Source organism: Anticarsia gemmatalis, chromosome 28, assembly GCF_050436995.1.
Source record: "Anticarsia gemmatalis isolate Benzon Research Colony breed Stoneville strain chromosome 28, ilAntGemm2 primary, whole genome shotgun sequence".
NCBI lineage: Eukaryota > Metazoa > Arthropoda > Insecta > Lepidoptera > Erebidae > Anticarsia > Anticarsia gemmatalis.
In genome coordinates, this window is record NC_134772.1 from 4,742,341 (window position 1) to 4,761,641 (window position 19,301).

Sequence of the window (19,301 nt, forward strand, 5' to 3'; positions counted from 1 at the left end):
CTACAAACAAAAATAACTATAACTCCTAATACAGGAAGTATTAATTGTGACACTGAAACTTAATTAGTCTAATTATCAAACAACGTTCATGAACTTTAATTAACAAAACAATGTGTTAATTACGTCTTATTAATATTATGTGAGTTCACTATTACGTAAAGGAAAACTAACTGTATAGATAATTTACTATAAATTATTTTACATTTTCCATTGTCATAAAAAAAAATTCAAATTGCATCCTATCGTGGTATAAGTTTGCGCATGCCATGCAAATGGTCGACGGTTCGAACCCGTGGCGACACATCAATGATTTCCCAAAGTTGTGTGTTTTAGAAATAATTATCACTTGTTCCAACGGTGAAGTAAAACATCGCGATACAACATTGCATGTCCTAAAATTGTTTAACACATTTCGTGTAACAAAAGTACCCAACCCACGCTTGGCCAGTGTAGTAGACTCGAGGCATATTTATGCCACCAAAATAGAAAAAAAACGTATATACAAAGCATACAATTCTCGAATTGAAAACCTTATCATTTTTGAAGTCAGTTCAAAATGATTAAATCCGATTTATAAGCATGTAAATATTATCTATTACATGACAATAATATTTTAATAGCGAAAAGTGAAATTTCATACACCTCTGCCCACACCTTCGGGTTTAACAAGCGTGGTGTTACATATGTACAATTACATGATTCCCACACATTTAACAAAAGCCTTTATTCCTAGTATTTCAACTCCCTAGAATGTTAATCGATCATGAAATATCAAATATATAAAGTACTTTCAGTCTTTATTTCCCAAAGGGTTTATTGAAACTGCGTATTATGTATTTTATGTACATAATATTTTAGGCTAGTTTCACCTTTATAAGTATAGGAGAAATAAAATTGTGCTAAAAGAAATAGTACCAAAAGCATCATTATTATTATTTGGCCGCATACTGCCCGCGACTTCGTCCGCATAAAAGGATATCTAGGGATAAAAAAGTTCAGTAGTTTTGGCATTATTGAATAAGCAATCATCTAATAGTGTACCCATTGTATTTGATTAGTAGGAAATTAAAAGAATTGCTTTATATCATTCATCTATTTTCACCAAAAATAAAGTCTTGGACAACTCTGTTTGATGACGGAATAAAAGCAATGGCAAAACATTATTTTTATCTAATACGCTGAACCTCAAACGCCAGACCTCTCGATAGACTGTACGATTTGAGCTTATAAGTACGCATCACAGCAAGAAAACGATCTTTTTAACTCATTGCAAGTGTTGGGCAAGGGTTTCCTTACAAACTGAAGGTCTTGAGCTAAGCCTTCTCTATTTATAATTATTATGTACTTCAAAAATATACAAAAACAAACACAGTCAAAACCTCTAAAATTTCACGTAACTACACACTTTAATAAAAAAGCTAGGCTTAAAAAATACTAACATAAAAAATATACCAAATTAATTCAGAAATACTAGGCTATAAAACAGCGTATTATGCTCTATTAGTTTTTACGATAAAACGCTTTTTAAGCATACTAATATCGTAGATTCATTTCTTTATTAGGTTCGCGAAATTGGGGATTTTTAACGCGGTACCAACTTCTATACGCAGTGATAGCCAAGTGGTATAAGTTGGAACCTCCCACGCAAGTGGTCGATGGTTCGAATCCGAGGCAACACACCAATAACTTTTCGAAGTTATGTGTGTATTAGAAATAATTATCACTTGTTCCAACGGTGAAGGCAAACATCGTGATGAAACTTAGCATGCTTATGATTTTTAACACAATTCTTGAAACCATGTCAAGTCTCTAACCCGCACTTGGTCAGCTTATGATCACTTACCATATGATTTAAAATAATTTTACTTCTTTACCAAAAGAATTAAGCAGAAATATTTCAAAAGAAAACGGATTTTAGACATATTTTTGCTTCTTTATAAAAAATCTGGCCAAGTGCGAGTCGTCGACGGACAAACAGACAGACAAGTCTTGCTAAAAAGTTCCCATTTTACTCTTTCGATACGCAATTCCCAAAAATTAACAGCAAAATTTTACTTTACCAAAACACATTATATAATCTGCCCACTAAATTTCTGCTTACATTTTCTGTTACCCTTCACTAAATTATTAACTCTACTCTTAATATCGTTTATTATATAAAAGACTAGCTGACCCGCGCAACTTCGCTTGCGTCACATAAGAGAAATTTTCCCCGTTTTTGTAACATTTTTCGTTGCTACTCAGCTCCTAATGACCTTAGCGTGATGTTATATAGCCTATAGCCTTCCTCGATAAATGGGCTATCTTACACTGAAAGAATTTTTCAAATCGGACCAGTAGTTTCTGAGATTAGCGCGTTCAAACAAACAAACAAACAAACAAACTCTTCAGCTTTATAATATTAGTATAGATACCTTACTTTATTATTCCCGGTAAACCTTTTTCAAACCGTATGATTTTGTAGACAGGTTATATTTTCTGACAGCTGTCCTTCAGTGGTTTTGATATGTTACATAGAAAGTTACCAGTACCGTAGAATAACCAGGGTTACTTTAAGGGGTTACTTTAGGAAAATTGGGGGTTAATTTGATTATATGAATAGGTTTGCATAAAAAGCTAGCTAAAAAATACTTTGATTTTTTACGCTATGTCTGTCCCATTGCTGGCCAAGGATCTCCTCCCGAACGAGGAAGGAATAGGCCTTTTCTATTCTAATATAAATTACATACATGCATAAAATCACGCCTTCTTCATATAAGAGAACAGAGAACACCACTTGGTATGGTACAAACTTCCTATGCCTTATTAACATCCATACATCTTGTCATACAGAACCCCCGGTTTTAAAGTGCTACGCACCTGACCTTTTTGCAAAACATCACCGGTATGATCATTGATGTCCCACTGCCGGGCAAGGGTCTCCTCCCGTAATGTGGGAGAGGTAAGACCTAGAGTCTACCACGCTGGCCAATTGTGGTGCGGGTTTGAACCTGCAACCACATGTGTTGGAGTTACCAACTTATACCACTCGGCTATCACTGAGCTTATATGTAACTAGCTGCCCCGCGCAACTTCGCTTGCGTCACATAAGAGAGAATGGGCCATAATTTTCCCCGTTTTTGTAACTATTTTTACTGATACTCTGCTCTTATTGGTCGTAGCGTGATGATATACATATACCTAGCCTGCCTTCTTCGATAAATGGGCTATCTAACACTGAAATATTTTTTCAAAACGAACAAGTAGTTCCTGAGATTAGCGCGTTCAAACAAACAAGCAAAAAAACTCTTCAGTTTTATAATATTAGTATAGATATAAATTAGAAAGATCCAATAATATTTTGTCCAGGGTATCAAACCCAAGACCTAATGATACACTTCCGACCTCGAGAGAGCCTTTGTAACTGATACATGCAGAGTTATCGGCCAGTCTTTGACGAGTACGTTTAATTAAAAACTTTGTGACGCACAAACGGCGGGATTTTACATACCGAAATGAAAGGACCTTCATTAAAAGTATCAAGTAACGGACGTCAGAGTATGAAATATTCTTTTCCATTTTTTTTTCGTTTGAAATTTTAGTGCAGTGATTAAAATGTGTTGCGTTTTAAATATTTCTAAGCAGCGTTAAGCAGATGTTTAACAGTATGGGTAGAAGCTGTCATTGCAATATTGATAGTAAAAAAATACTTAAAATACTTTTACGAGTATTCTGATATCTGAAGTTACGTATCTCACTAATAATACAATAGTGCTGTAACTCAAAATACAACTTTTATCATTGATGAATAACTTGCTTATCTCCGTATTATGTTATAAATAAAATATGGTATGGTTATAGTATTTTTTCTTTTTATTTTCATAGAAGCTAGTTTTTGGAGATTCAAACTGCAGGTCCAAGATATTAGATTTAAAATATTACTGAGCTTTTTTGTATACAATGCAGGGTTCGGCTTTTGCTCAATACATGAGACATATTTTTATCTTGTCTGACTAGAGAAAAAAATTTAAGTGAAGCAAAAGAACTTTCAGTGAAAATAACGCCCTTTCTCTACTTACTCCCTTACAAAAAGGTGTATTATTGAGCGTATTTTTTAGTTTAAAGTGTAAAGTTTTTGACGCAGACTAATATGTTTTAACGATAAGTAGAAAGACATACATGCATAAAACCACGCTACTTTTCCAACAGGGTAAGACAGAGACTAAAGACCAATATACATAGGTTAATAAAAGAAAAATCTACTCATACTTCATCTATACAACCATTAACATATCTCCCAAGCAAACATACATAATAATATAACATAATTACATAGATTCATATGCAAATGTCCTCGTTATCATACATACTATGAGGAAAATAGCGTCGTCAGATTTGGAGATAATATCTACGTACAAATATTCAACTAAAACACTCTGTATAATACAGGGTGTGTGTGATTGGTATTTATTTACAGTATATGTGAAAAAAATAATTATATAGAAGAAGATATTACGTCGGTCGGGGAAAAAGTGTTTACGCATTATAGTATGTATGAACTTGTAATAAAATCTCTTTGGCTTCAAGAATCACAAATGAGTACACGGTTCATTAGGTTTCATAGAGCTCGTGAGGTACCCAAATATCGAGCTTTTTTGTGTAGAGAAAAGATTTTATTACAAGTTCATACATACTATAATGCGAAAAGACTTTTTCCCCGACCTATTTCAATAAAGATATAGACTTTTTTTAGTCCCCAACCTCGCTACAATAACCATTACGCCGCGTGTGGTGGGTTCGAATCCCACCCAGGACAAATCTTTATGTGATGAGCACGAGCATTCTGTCCTGAGTCTGGTTGTTAATTTATTTGAATAAGTATGTATTTAAAAGTATATAAGTATGTTTATCAGTCATCTTGTTACAATTATACAAGCTCTGCTTAGTTTTTTAAATGAACGTGTGTGAGTTGTCCAATGATTTTCATCATCATCATCATCATCTCAGCCGGGAATCGTCCACTGCTGGACAATGGCCTCCCCCATCGAGCAATGATTTTATTTGGTCTTAACCAAATAAATAGTAAAAAAACTCCATCAATTCTCACTGAACATATCTAAGCTTTAACCTTTATCAGTAAATACAAGTATATATCTAAATTGAGCGAGAACTAAGTGTCGGATCAGCGAGGGCACGCCAATCACTAGATTAAAAGAAACTAGGTTGAAATAGATAGTTCTAGAACTGTTTTAGATCAATAATAGTTAGTTGGTTGGTCGTCGGAGGCTGTATTGTGAAGGTTATATTAAAAGAACATATATAGAAGTATATAGATACTTATTATTGTTTTAATTTTGATCAATATCTAAATATTATAAACCTGAAGAGTTTGTTTGTTTGTTTGAACGCGCTAATCTCAGGAACTACGGGTCGGATTTGAAAAATTTGATAGCCCATTTATCGAGGAAGGCTATAGGCATCACGCTGCGACAAATAGGAGCAAGGAACCAGTAATTTTTTTTATAAAAATGGGCAAAATTCTGTCCGTCAGCTAGTTATTATATAATCTTACTGAGTAGCCCGTAGCCAGTTGCGCTCACCGGTCGGTAATCAGGGGTTAAGCAACCTTTGGTCCGGTCATTCCGTAGATGGGTGAGCGCATAGTGGTATTTGAATTGTGCGTCTCCGTGCATCGGAGGGCACGTAAAATGTCGGTCCCGGTTGTTATCAATCAAGATAACAGTCGTTAAGCCTTGAACAACTTTGACACTAGGCTGACCATGAACCATACGATAAGAAGACTGAGTGACTGACTGATGGATAACGTACAACCAAAACTTCTAAGCGTAGAAAGTTGAAATTTGGTATGAATATTTCTTAAAAAATGTAGAAGAGCACTAGGAAAGGATTTTTTGAAAATTTCCTTCCGAAGAGTGTGAAATTTCACACGGGCAAAACTGTAGGTGGAACACTGGTCTATAATATTGTATAGAATGTAGTTTTCAATAAGACTATAAAGGCGTGAAACCATGCGAATCGTTAGTTCGGTTTATTATGTTTCCACACCTAAACTACTGAACTGATTTTGATACAATTTGAATTTGATTTGATAGTTAAAGATTGTGATGTTTGGTATACTTGCACAGTAAAACCGCTAAACCGAATTTCATAAAATTTTGCACAGAGACAGAGGATCAAGCAAAAGGCGCCACTTTTTTCGAAAATTATGCCTCAAGCGTCTAAGAGGGGATGAAAAACACACGTAATCCATAATATTATATAAAATATCGTTTTAAACGTAACCATTGAAGCGTAAAACCGTTCGCCATTAAACTTTTCATAGGAGCTGCCCTCCTTGTGTCATGGGAGACAATGACGTCATCTACATAACCAAGTATAGGGAGTGAAAAACTCAAGCGAATACAAAAAAAAACAAGTTAATATCTATACTTATCTATACTTATACTTAATATTATAAAGCTGAAGAGTTTGTTTGTTTGAACGCGCTAATCTCAGGAACTACCGGTGCGAATTGAAAATTAATTTTACTGTTAGATAGCCTATTTATTGAGGGAGGCTATAGGCTATATATAATATCACGTTATGACCAACAGGAGCAGAGTACCAGTTAAAAATGTTACAAAACGGGGATAAATATCTATAATACCATATTAAACGTAACCATTGAGGCGTAAAACCGTTCGCCATTAAACTTTTCATTTGAGCTCCTGCCCTCCTTGTGTCATGGGAGACAATGACGTCATCTACATAAACCAAGTATAGGGTGTGATGAAACTCAAGCGAGTATGTATAACCAAGATATAAAATAATATTCTTAGTTTAACGTACAAAAATATATTATTACCTCTTTTATGATTTAAATAAAGTTTATGAAAATAATTAATTAGTAATTTAAACGCAAGGAAAATGGATGAAACCTTGCAAGCCTAAAAAAATTGTTTAATACATTTCTTCAGGGCATGCAAAGTCCCCAGCCTGATCTTGATCAGCAAGCGTGTTGGATTCAAGGGCTAACCCCCCTCTTTTTCGGAAAGAGACCCTTCGGTAGAACAATTTACCCAGAAAAACTTCCACATACAAGAGGCCCATTTACTACTTTTTTCGAAAAACTATCTTAAAATTTAACTCATTACATCAGTTTTAAACTGTTTTAAGATTAGATTTTAAGATAAAATTAGGAAAATATTGGAACATTGTGTATATATGAGAAGAAAAATAATTTTTGTAACTAAAATTTTTTAAAAAAAGTGAAATTTTTGCTACTGTAAACTTAGCCTTGCACCTTCTCCTCCCTTAAACGTTTCGTCTTAAACACCCTATACAAAGGGGTACTTTCGGCACCCTCTTCAAGGGATTATGAATGTTTCACAGTAAGGTGTGGTATTGTCAGGACTTGCGTTATGGAGGTTTAAGTCAGTCATGGTGAATGACTTTTAAGAAGAAAGATTTCAGGATTAAAAATGTATTAGAATTATTATAATAATATTCATATTCCATACTACTCGTAATATTATAAAATGAAAGCTACGTGTCTATCTGTTGTGCATTAAGTAGGAAATCGGTCATCAAACATTGGTTACTTTTTCAACAACGAACTCTAAGAGGTTGCTTTTCGAACTCTTTTATAATTACCCAAATGACAATTGGACAACTCACAAACGGTCATTTGATTCCAAACCAAGTAGAGCTTGTACTATGGTTACCAAATAACTGATAAACATACTTGTATTATATACTTCATCATAATAAAAATATAATATAAAATCAATTCCAAAATATCTACCCCTTTTCAAAAGTCTTTCTTTCTCTCCTCTCGGGACCGCTATCAAATATTATCATTACACATCCTTAGGGGAACAGCGCCATCTATTGAGTTTAAACAACAATCACATTATCGGTGTCGACAACGTGCCCCAATGTTAACACTTTCCCTTGAGGACAATTAACTCTGTTTTATTTAGAAATGAATATAACTTGTATAAAAGCATTTTTCTAGATATTTCGGAATAATTAAAAATGACAACCAAGCTTAGAAAAGCTTAGAAAAATAAACGTGCTCTTCACACATTTTTTTGTCTCGGGTGGGATTGGAACATACTACACGCGGCGCCTCAATTATTGTGGAAACTCACTTTAACCACTGTGCCAAACGCGTAGTTGAATATTTAAAATCAATTCCAAAAATAGCTACCCCTCTTCAAAAGTCTTTCTTCCTCTCCTCTCGGGACCGCCATCAAATATTATCATTACACATCCTTAGGGGAACAGCGCCATCTATTGAATTTAAACAACAATCACATTATCAGTCTCGACAACGTGCTCCAATTGTTGACACTTCCCTTTGAGGACAATTAACTCTGTTTTATTTAGAAATTAATACAATTTGCTTAAAAGTTGTAGAAAATACCGACTGCCGTCAATAAGATCTCAGGTTTGATTCCAGGGTCGGAAAAGGTGCTGTAAAGCTTTTCTAATTTATATTAGACTAGCTTTTGCCCGCGACCTTATCCGCGTGGTTTATTACTTAGGACAGAATTTTCTAAGAAAAATTAACCCCTATTTTATCTCCTTGGTAGTAAAATAGATAAAAATCCTTTCTTAGCGGATGCCTACGTCATAAAATTTACTTGCATGCCTAATTTCAACCCGATCCGTCCAATTGTTTGGATTGTGCGTTGATAGATGTCACTATGACAGTCAGTCAGTCAGCCAGTTACATTTATTTAGATTAAACTTTCACTGTTGGTTGAAAATCCTAAATCCCGTAGCAAACTTGAAAACTATCAGCTCTTTTTTAAGTTGGTTATAACTACTACAATGATTGTAATCTTCCTACAAATATAACAAAAACCGTACATAAAAAAACATCCATTATAATTTCCAAGATATTTATGTTCTACGACAGAACGGTATCCCTACGGGTGACTGATTTTCATACAACCCCCATAACTCATAGCCTTGTTAGCCGAGGGCTGTTATAAAAATATTTATGGCTTATTTTATAGGTATAGGATTTATTATTATCTGATACTAATATGGGGTTTTTGATAAAATAACGGTCTAGATCGTAATTTGAAAAAACAGATTCGCGTGTAATTTGGGAAAAGTAGCAAAAGAGATTTGGGATTATTTTGCTATCATGGCAGTGCCGAAATGTCAAGAAAGCCAATGTAAAATGCATGTTTGCGTTAATTCCTGTAGAATGTTACATGATACGGGCAATATTTTTTAAAGGAGCATTTGTTTGACCACGGGTCTCTAAATATCTATAGGCTTAATTTACCACAATTTGTTCAATGGTAGACTAACAGTCAGTGATATTAATATCCATACTAATATTATAAATACGAAATTCTATCTGTTACGCTTTTACTGCTAAACAACATAACCGATTTTCATAAAATTTAAAACAGAGTTTGGTAACATGCCCGGTAGATGGTAATGGGTTCACTCCCTATTACATGGGACTAACATTAATATAGCAAAACGTTTATTTCATGTACCGCTGACTACACCTTCGGGTATAACAGACGTGATATTATATATGTATATAAGAATGAAGTTATTTGAACATCTCTTACATAGCATTCTATCCCTCAAATCTTCTATTTCGCAAACACAGTTCGATTTAGCCGAAACAGTGGACCAGTGCATATGACACTGACTAGATGACAGACTGACTGGAATTCAAACGTCCATTTTGTGTGGTAGTCTGTGTGCAAACAATTCTCGATTTTCAATTCTTGGTAACAAACTAGCACTAATATATTTTGTGTTTTTTCTATGCCTTTTATTCATAAAAATGTATGAAGTTATGAAAGGCTTATGAAGTGTTTTGTTTCTTTCACTTCTTAGCGAAATGAAAAAGAGAAAACATACTATAGTAGCTTTGTAACTAAAATAGGTTTATAGTGTGTTTATGAATTAGAGGGTTAGATTCTAGGCCTATTTCTTATTCCAAGAGGGGCGGTAATGACACTTAAATCAATAAATAAGATAAAAAATCCTAGTAAATATTTTTTATTTGGCTAAGTCCAGGTTACTTTCTTCCATATGTAGAAATTTTGGAGGCCGAGAATACATTCTTAGTATTTATTTTATAAAAGGTACTAAAAATTAAGCGTGAGCGGAGCTGCGCGGGCCACCTAGTACTAATATAAAGAAGAAATTAGATGTTTTTTACAAAGAACATTAGTCTAATTTGTTATCATCAAGAATGGCGCTTCAAAAATATCATTCTCTTCATTCAAGCATCAAGAACTACTTATCCTTTATCAGTTACCATTTGGAGAGTATTTCCGATACTCAATAAACCACCAGTAACGAGGGTGGCTAGCGCAGATATCGGGTTCGCTAGATGCGGTGTGCCAATATTCTAGCGGCGTTAACAGATAGACGGGCGCTCATTAGAGAGGCATTACATGAAATTTAGGTTAAAATCAGTGACTTACTAAGAGATCATAACACTGAATGAGTATAATATAGTAAAAATACGAGTTTGTTCAATCCTGTATTTACTCCAAAATGGCTGAACAGATTTGGCACCGGGAGTCAAACCCAAGACCTCACGATCAGCAGTCGGATACACTTTCTGATCATCCCACAGATGCAGTAAAATCTTCTAGATTCCTAGAAGAATGCTTTTAAACAGATTGTATTCATTTCTAGGAACGAATATAAACTTGTCTTTATGTTAATGTTAAAATTGTTTCTCAAGCACATTATTTGTCTATAAAAAGTTTTTTTCTTAGTGAACTAATATCTATTCTCAATATCTAAGTTAAATGTCATACAATTTTTCCGTAACACAGTTTTATTCTACCATCGACATGTTTACGAATCTCCCTCGGGGCAAGAAAGTGAAGAATTATATTTCTTGAGAGAAATCATTTTATGGTAGCTGCTGTTTCACGCTTCGGAAATGTTTGAAATATGGCGTCCTTTTATTTTGTAAGACAATGTATTTTATTTACTATGTGTTATGAAAAAGTGGGCATCTGTCTTTCTTATACGTCACACTAGCTGACCCGCGCAACTTCGCTTGCGTCACATAAGCGAATGAGTCAAAATTTTCCCCGTTTTTGTAACATATTTTACTGGTATTCTGCTCCTATAGGTCGTAGCGTGATGATATATAGCCTATAGCCTTCCTCGATAAATGGGCTATCTAACAGTGAAAGATTTTTTTCAAATCGGACCAGTAGTTCCTGAGATTAGCGCGTTCAAACTAACAAACAAGCGTTTTAATATTAGTATAGATTAAACTGATAAAATGTATTATTGAACGTATTTTCATGCAGTTTGTACATGTAGATAATTTGGCTCATGAAAAATAAGAGTTCAGTTCAGAGAGTTAAATTGGTTGATATATAATGACGATTGCAGAAAGTTTTGGAATGCTCATAGCATTATTGTATTAGAAGTTATAGTAATATCTTTACTGGGTATCCTAATTAACAAATAAGTTAATATTTTTTTTGGAATTTTGAGAGCGTTTAATTAACAATAAACATATTATCATTACTCAAATTGTTTAAGGCAAACGCAGGAACTTTTTTATTCAAAATTAAAGCAAAAAATATTGTTACTATTAAGTACAGACACAGACACAGACAGACACACAAACAAGACAACAGGAATGGTCGGGTAAGTACTTCAAGCTATTTGAATTGAATAACATAACTTTAAAAGAGTAGGAATTAGAAGCAGGAACAATTTAGTATAAAAACATTTTTTTTTAATAAACATTTAAAACCTATTATCAACCCCAAAATACACCCACAACTTTTACCCTGTACAGAAGCGACATCTCTATACCTAGAAGCACCCCTATTTACCCGACACGGGGTTGAAAGTAATAAATGTATGTCAGGACACATCAGTGTTGACCCGAACATCCCCATTTTCAACCCCTTCTGAATTATTGATAAGTTCCATATCGAAAGCTTTTAAATATTTTTCTTTGTGGATGATTGAAAAATTTTCTGTATTTTGTATTGAGGTTTTTTAGCTTTTAGCATGGATTAAGAGATGGTTTAAAGGTCCATTAGTATGTTGAGAGTCGGATAGGAATGATTATGGAGTTACCAATTAAATAATCGGTTTCTTTTGTTTAAGTCCATAGTCTACATAAAATCACCCCTTTCTCCCATAGAGGTAGGCAGAGACCAGAAAATGTTAATTAGATTTCCGAATCAAACATATAAAAAGGTTTGTCTGTATAGAAGGTCTGAAAAACTATAGATAACTCCGACCACCAATTTTCATAAAAGAAAGAAAAGCTCACTATAACAATTATATTAATTTTTATTCTCAATAATATTTTTTTATTCATTTTTATTTGGTTTTATTATAAAAAAAATCTGACGTCAAATATTTGTGTGTCTTTTTCATTGCATAAGTTAATTTAGGGCTAAAATATTTATTTTTATTTACAAAAATTCACTTTTCAGAATTTTTTTGTTGATTAAATTCCTTAAAAAAAATCTTTTAGCAATTATTTTTGTGCCTTCTTCTGAACTAGTTTATATAAGTGAAAGTGATATAAACAGTGTACATATAAAGTATGTGAACATATTTCAATGTCGGAGGGACCGCCGCGATTGCCGTCTGCCTTGAACCCAAAATGCAAGACTCATGAGATGTGGGCCGCTATGACCAGGTCCATTGAGATACTTGTCGCTTTCTTTGAATATTATGCACAGAGGTAAGTAAAATATATATTTTATGACTTTTCAGCGAAAAATTTAAAAGGCAGTCAATTTTTTTATCTGAATTCATTTTGCTAATTTTCAAAAACTATTTTCAGCTGTGATTTAGAAACTATTTTATCTTTAAACTAGCGGACCCGACAGACGTTGTCCTGACTAATAAATTAAAAATTAATTAAAGAAACATTGTCCAGCGGACAAAATTGTGAATCTAAACCATTCTCAGATCCCCTTGAACACACACAAAAAAACTCATCAAAATCGGTCCAGTCGTTTAAGAGCAGTTCAGTGACATACACACTTACAGAAGAATTATATATATAAAGATAAACACTAGACTTTTACACATGTATAGAATCAAGCTTTAGTATAGGAGTAGGCAGAGACCAAAGAACGATACTTGATACGATCATTACAAACTTCCCTTGTTTCATTCACATCCATACATCTTGTAAATACTACGCGTACGTTATTAGGTTTATTTATTTGTAAGCCAAAACCTTCGACCTCAACTTTCCAATAAAAGGTATCATAAAACTTATATTACTATAACAAATGCAAGACTCATGAGATGTGGGCCGCTATGACCAGGTCCATTGAGATACTAGTCGCTTTCTATGAATATTATGCACAGAGGTAAGTAAATTACATATTTTTTTTACTTTTCAACGAAAAACTTAAAAGGCACTCATTTTTTTTTCTGAATTAATTTTGTTAATTTTCAAAAACCATTTTCGGCTGTCATTTAAAAACTATTTTATCTATACTATACTTAATATTATAAAGCTGAAGAGTTTGTTTGTTTGTTTGATTGTTTGTTTGTTTGTTTGAACGCGCTAATCTCAGGAAGTACTGGTCCGATTTGAAAAGTTCTTTCAGTGTTAGATAGTCCATTAATCGAGGAAGGTTATAGGCTATATATCATCACGCTCCTACCAATAGGAGCAGAATACGGGTGAAAAATGTTACAAAAACGGGGACAATTTTGACCCATTCTCTTTATGTGACGCAAGCGAAGTTGCGTGGGTCAGCTAGTCTTTAAATAAGCACACTGGACTTTCATACGTATTAGGTCGGGGAAAATGTCTTTTCGCATTCTAGTATGTATGAACTTGTAATAAAATCTTTTCTCTACACAAAAAAGCTCGATATTTGAGTACCTCACGAGCTCACTGAAAGAAACCTAATGAACCGTGTACTCATTTGTGATTCTTGAAGCCAAAGAGATTTTATTACGTTAAGTTCGTACATACTATATGCGAAAAGACTTTTTACCCGACCTTAATATCACGTCTCCCCATTAAAGGGTGGAAAAAAGGTAAGTTGAGAAATGAGGAAATGTGATTCCGTTTTTCGAAAATTTGCATTCATAATTGTATTTTTTTTATGTATAAGTTACTTGTAGTTTTATAAATCACACATTGGACATGCAATTGTGCCACATCTTTACTTTAAAATAAGTACTTCATAAAAAAAAATATTGTCTCTTTATTTCAATAAACGTATACGACGAAGTCTTAAGTTAAGTTGCTATTATGAAACGAAATTGCGGATTGAACAAAATAAGCTGTAGGTAAACTAAACACTTCACTTTTTTCACATTAAAAGATGGTTATTTCATACATTTTATCAGAATCAACACAAACCGATTTGAGTGCATTTTAATACGCCGCAATGTAATAAACAAATTACCTAGGGATCAAGCTTTCATCTGCCTGTGAGATTGCAGCGCCCGCAGACTGACACAGATTATGAAGATGCAGTAATATGATTGCTTTTATCACAAATTATTTATTTATAATGTGAGAAACACTTATACTGCCGTGTGGATTGATCTTTGAGGTTAAGCCACGCTTGCCGAGATTGATCTGTGGATGGGTAACCATCTTATACATATCGAGTTCCTCCGTGTTTCGAAAGGCACGTTAAATTGTGGGTCCCGGCTGTCAATTTCGAAGATCTTTGACAGTCGTTAGAGTAGTCAGAAGCTTGAAAGCCTGACAACCAGTTTTACCGAAGGGTATCGTATTATAACCCAGGAAACTGGGTTGTGGAGGTCAGAAAGACAGTCGTTCTATGTAAAATACTGGTACTCAGCTGCATCCGATGAGGCAGTAAGCCGATTCAAACATAGTTGTAAAGGCTGGGCTGATGATGATGATGTATGGATAATTTTAACGCGTAATCTCACTATTTGTTTTCTATACTAATAATAATAATACTTACGCAGTATTGATTATTTTAAAATTCTACTAAATGGACTTTGATAAACATACACATAGTTTGTAACCTGAATTAACACATAGGATACATTTTACCCTAAGAAACCTTTTAACGCGGACCAAGCCGCGGATAAAGCAAGTAAAGTTTAAACTGCACGTTTGGCGCAATGGTTTAAGCGGTCACCTCGCCGCAACAACCGTAGCGCCGCGTGTGGTGGGTTCGAATCCCACCCGGGACAAATCTTTGTGTGATGAGCACGAGTATTTGTTCTGAGCCTGGATGTTCATTTATCTATATAAGTATGTATTTAGAAGTATATAAGTATGTTTATCAGTAATTTGATTACCATAGTACAAGCTCTGCTTAGTTTGAAACCAAATGACCGTGTGTGAGTTGTCCAAAAAAAAAAAAAAAGTAATAATTTCCTTTTCTGTTGTGAACTAATTTAATAAAGAATGGTTGCATCTGAGGTAAGCTGCGGAAGTACTTCGAAAAAGTAATTAATTTGTTCTATTATATTTTTCTTTAGCGAATATTTTTATATTTCTTAATTTTTTAAATTAAAATAGTGGCATTTTTGCAATCCGTTTTACCGTTTAATATTGCGATATGGCAGTATCAAAATGCTATACGGAATATATAATATATGGAATAATAAATATGTGTATAAAAAAATTCTGGTTTCAGGTTTGATTCCGACGTGTAATTTTTTTTTAATTTCAAGTCTAGAGGTACATAATAATATATTTAAAGTCAAAGTAAGAAGCAGCTTTAATTTCAAAAAAGTGTTTGGTTTGATTCCAAACAAAAAAAGAAACGTAGTTTTGGGTCTAATAGTAATTTATTCGTATACTACGGCGACAAAAAAATACTAAGAACAAAAATATAATTTACCAAATAACCTAAACACAAAAAAAACATTGGCAAAAGAAAGCATATTGAATTTTCTCCCTTTCAAAGTGCTTATTAAATTATGAAACAAAAAGCTACGTAATATTGTTTTCGGTTGCTATCAACTGAAACGCTTTTGTGCTTTTTCATAAGGTTGTACTGAATAAACTATATGCTGGAAGCTGGTCAGACTGGAAGTAGAGGTCAAGGTGAAGGTCAAATATTCATAACTAAATGCTTTCCAGTTCTTTTACACATTTGAAAAGTCGTGTACGGAAGAAATAAATAAAGAGACTTGGGATTTTCTGAACTACTTTTTTTTAGTCTCTGTAACGAGTAATTTATGATTTTCAAATATCACTCTACCATTATCACAACTGGCTAATTTACGAGAAATGTTGCATGGGAAATTTATTAGCACCTCTAGTGGGCGTCTTAGGAACTATTTTTGCAGGACATTTTAAATGTCAAATTCTCGATATTCGACAACACCCTTTATAAAAACCGCCTCTGTGGCGCAGTCGTTAGTGTAAGCGATTGCCGCGCAAGAGGTCTCAGGTTTGAACTCTGGGACGGGCCAAGAAATCTTTTCTAAGATTTCTCAGAGATTGTGCCTCAGCCCTGTCGGTTTAGCTGTCCCACTGTATATGTTAGCGAATGAATAGAAAGTGTACCTGTATATTGTGCACACACTTGAACACTATAAACAAAGTCCTGCACAGATGGCCAGTTTCAATGAAACTGACCGCTATTGCTGGATAACGGCTAGGATTATTATTACCACATACTACGATATGACATCAGAAAACATGAAATATTATTCCGAAATCTCATTTCGTAAGTTTTGAACACAAACTATACGGAGACGCCAGCGTTTCTCCAAATTACTTGCAAGTTGCAACTAACGTTAACTACCAACAGTTAAATGTTCAAGTTTCATTCTGAGTTCCTGTACTTATACAGTTATAATAATTTGTACATTTTCAACATAGAATATTGTGTGTTTTCTACCTCCTTTTTACAAATAAATGTATTTACATATTTTTATAATATTATAATTACTACCCAAGTGCGTTTTCTAACCTAAGGCAACACAATAGTGACTTTACCAAGTTGTGAGTATTAGAAATAATTATCACGTATTCTAACAGTGAAGAAAACTTTATACCTCAGAGTTAAACTGTTAGCATTCAAATCAAAATAGGATACGTTGCATAGTTCACAACCCTCACTTGGCCAACGTGGTGGACTAAGGTCTTACCCTTCTCTCATGCCTTGCTCAGCAGTGGGAAAATGAAAAATATTTTATCTAATACAAATTATTTCTGCTCTCGTAACGGGCGATCCTGTATTACAAGATGTATGGTGTAAATGAAGCAAGGGACAAAAAATCGAAGCAAGTTCACTGGTGTCTGCCTACCCCTATAAGAAAAAAATCGTGATTTTATGTATTTTGTGTGCATTTGTAAACTAAAACAAAAGATTAATTGTTAATACACGTCAAAATTGGCAAAGCTTTGTTCAACAGTATTGCGTACTCTAGTTTTCAGTTCAAAACCCACAAAGCCTAGTATCAAAAAGTTTAATTACAAAAAACTTACATGTTGGCTTTTGCAATGATTGTTTGTGCATTGTGAATATTTATATCAAAAAATGTTCGTTGCAGTATTTTGTAACTTTTTTTGATACACAATTGTTTTATTCTTATATTCCAACTTTTATCACAGGCACGTAATATATATAGACCTTTTTCTAAATTTGAAGCTAGAGTTTATTTAAACGCTAATAACTTACGAACTACAAGAGTTAGGTCTTGAGTCCACCACGCTAGTCAAGCGCAGTTTGACGACTCAGAATCATTTCAAGAACAGTTGAAAGACTTCTCAGCTTGCAGTGTTTTACAGTTGCTATTGATAATTATCATTTGTACATACAATTATATTCAAAACTAGCTGACCCGCGCAACTTCACTTGCGTCACATAAGAGAGAATGCGTCATAATTTTCCCCGTTTTTGTAACATTTCTCGTTGCTACTCCGCTCCTATCGGAGCTATCGGTCGTAGCGTGATAATATATATCCTATAGCCTTCCTTAATAAATAGGTTATCTAACGCTGAAATATTTTTTCAAATCGGATCAGTAGTTCCTGAGATTAGCGCGTTCAAACAAACAAACAAACTTTTCAGCTTTATAATTTTATAGTATAGATGTTGCCAGTTAGGTTTTTTTATATTAGACCGATGCAAATTACACTACGTTATGATCAAAAAAATCATAGGAACTTTATGTGTAAGCGTGGAAGGCCAATAAAATGGCATGCCGTAAGTCGAACATTTGTAATGACCCGAGGCATTAGTAGACACATATATCCATTTACATATATATTAGCCTAGCCTTTCTTCCAAACTATGTTGGAGTCGGCTTCCAGTCTCACCGGATGCAGCTGAGTATCAGTATTTTACATGGAGCGACTGTCTATCTGATCTCCACAACCAGTTACCTGGGTTACACGGTATCCTTCGGTAAGACTGGTTGCCAGACTTTCAAGCTTCTTTCTTATTATGTATCCATTTACATACACACATAAAATCACTCCTTTCCCCACATAGGTAAGCAAAGACACCACGCCACTTGATACAATCCTTACAAACATCCCATGCCTCATTCACATCCATACATCTTGTCATACAGGACCGCCGGCTACGACATATATAAATATAACCCAAAAACTATAACGCATTCACACTAATATTCAGTTTCTCGGAAATACGAAAATATCCGACAACTTGAGAAAGTGATCGGGAAAATGCGAGGAAATATTTCCCCTTGTCCCAACGGTAATTTGTAGGAGAATACGGCTGGATAGAATCTAATACATTATTTGTGCAATTTCACAGTTTCTTTGTGTTATGTATTGTCGATTTCATTACATACATACATAACTAGCTGACCCGCGCAACTTCACTTGCGTCACATAGGAGAGAATGTGTCAAAATGTTCCCCGTTTTTTTAACCTTTTTTACTGGTACTTTGCTCCTATTGGTCGTAGCGTGATGATTTTTCAAATCGGACCAGTAGTTCCTGAGATTAGCGCGTTCAAACAAACAAACAAACTCTTCAGCTTTATAATATTACTATAGATACACAGTACACACCTGTTAAACCCGATGGTAGCAGTATGGCACCTACGTTTTGGCGTTAACAATGTTAATCTTAAGTAACAAAATAATAATAAAATATATGTACGTTAAAGCACATATTTGTCACGGCCAAAACCTACTAGTGTTAACTTGTATCACCACGTTACAATGATGACATAATATAACATCAATATAGGCAGAGTAATGATTTTTTAAGGATAGAACAAGAACAACAACCGCTCGTCAGATTTGAATCGATTTCAAATGGGAAACACAGCCATTCAAACAAAAAATATCATCAAAATCGGTCTACTCATTATAATTTTTTTTTTAATA

The 19,301-nt window shown here is 34.1% G+C and overlaps 1 protein-coding gene across 8 annotated transcripts in view; it reads left to right on the forward strand.

Moving 5' to 3' along the window:
* The window catches only part of Syt7 (Synaptotagmin 7), a 679,167-nt gene that overhangs the window by 546,203 nt on the left and 113,663 nt on the right, over positions 1–19,301 (forward strand). For 2 of the 8 annotated variants that reach the window (XM_076132581.1, XM_076132582.1), the window contains exon 2: positions 12,453–12,706. The exons of 5 other annotated variants lie outside the window; for them this stretch is intronic. In XM_076132581.1, the coding sequence (XP_075988696.1) occupies positions 12,582–12,706 (125 nt within the window). In that variant the 5' untranslated portion in view covers positions 12,453–12,581. The remainder of the gene's footprint in view (positions 1–12,452; positions 12,707–19,301) is intronic. One more of the 8 variants, XM_076132583.1, reaches the window with a different exon arrangement.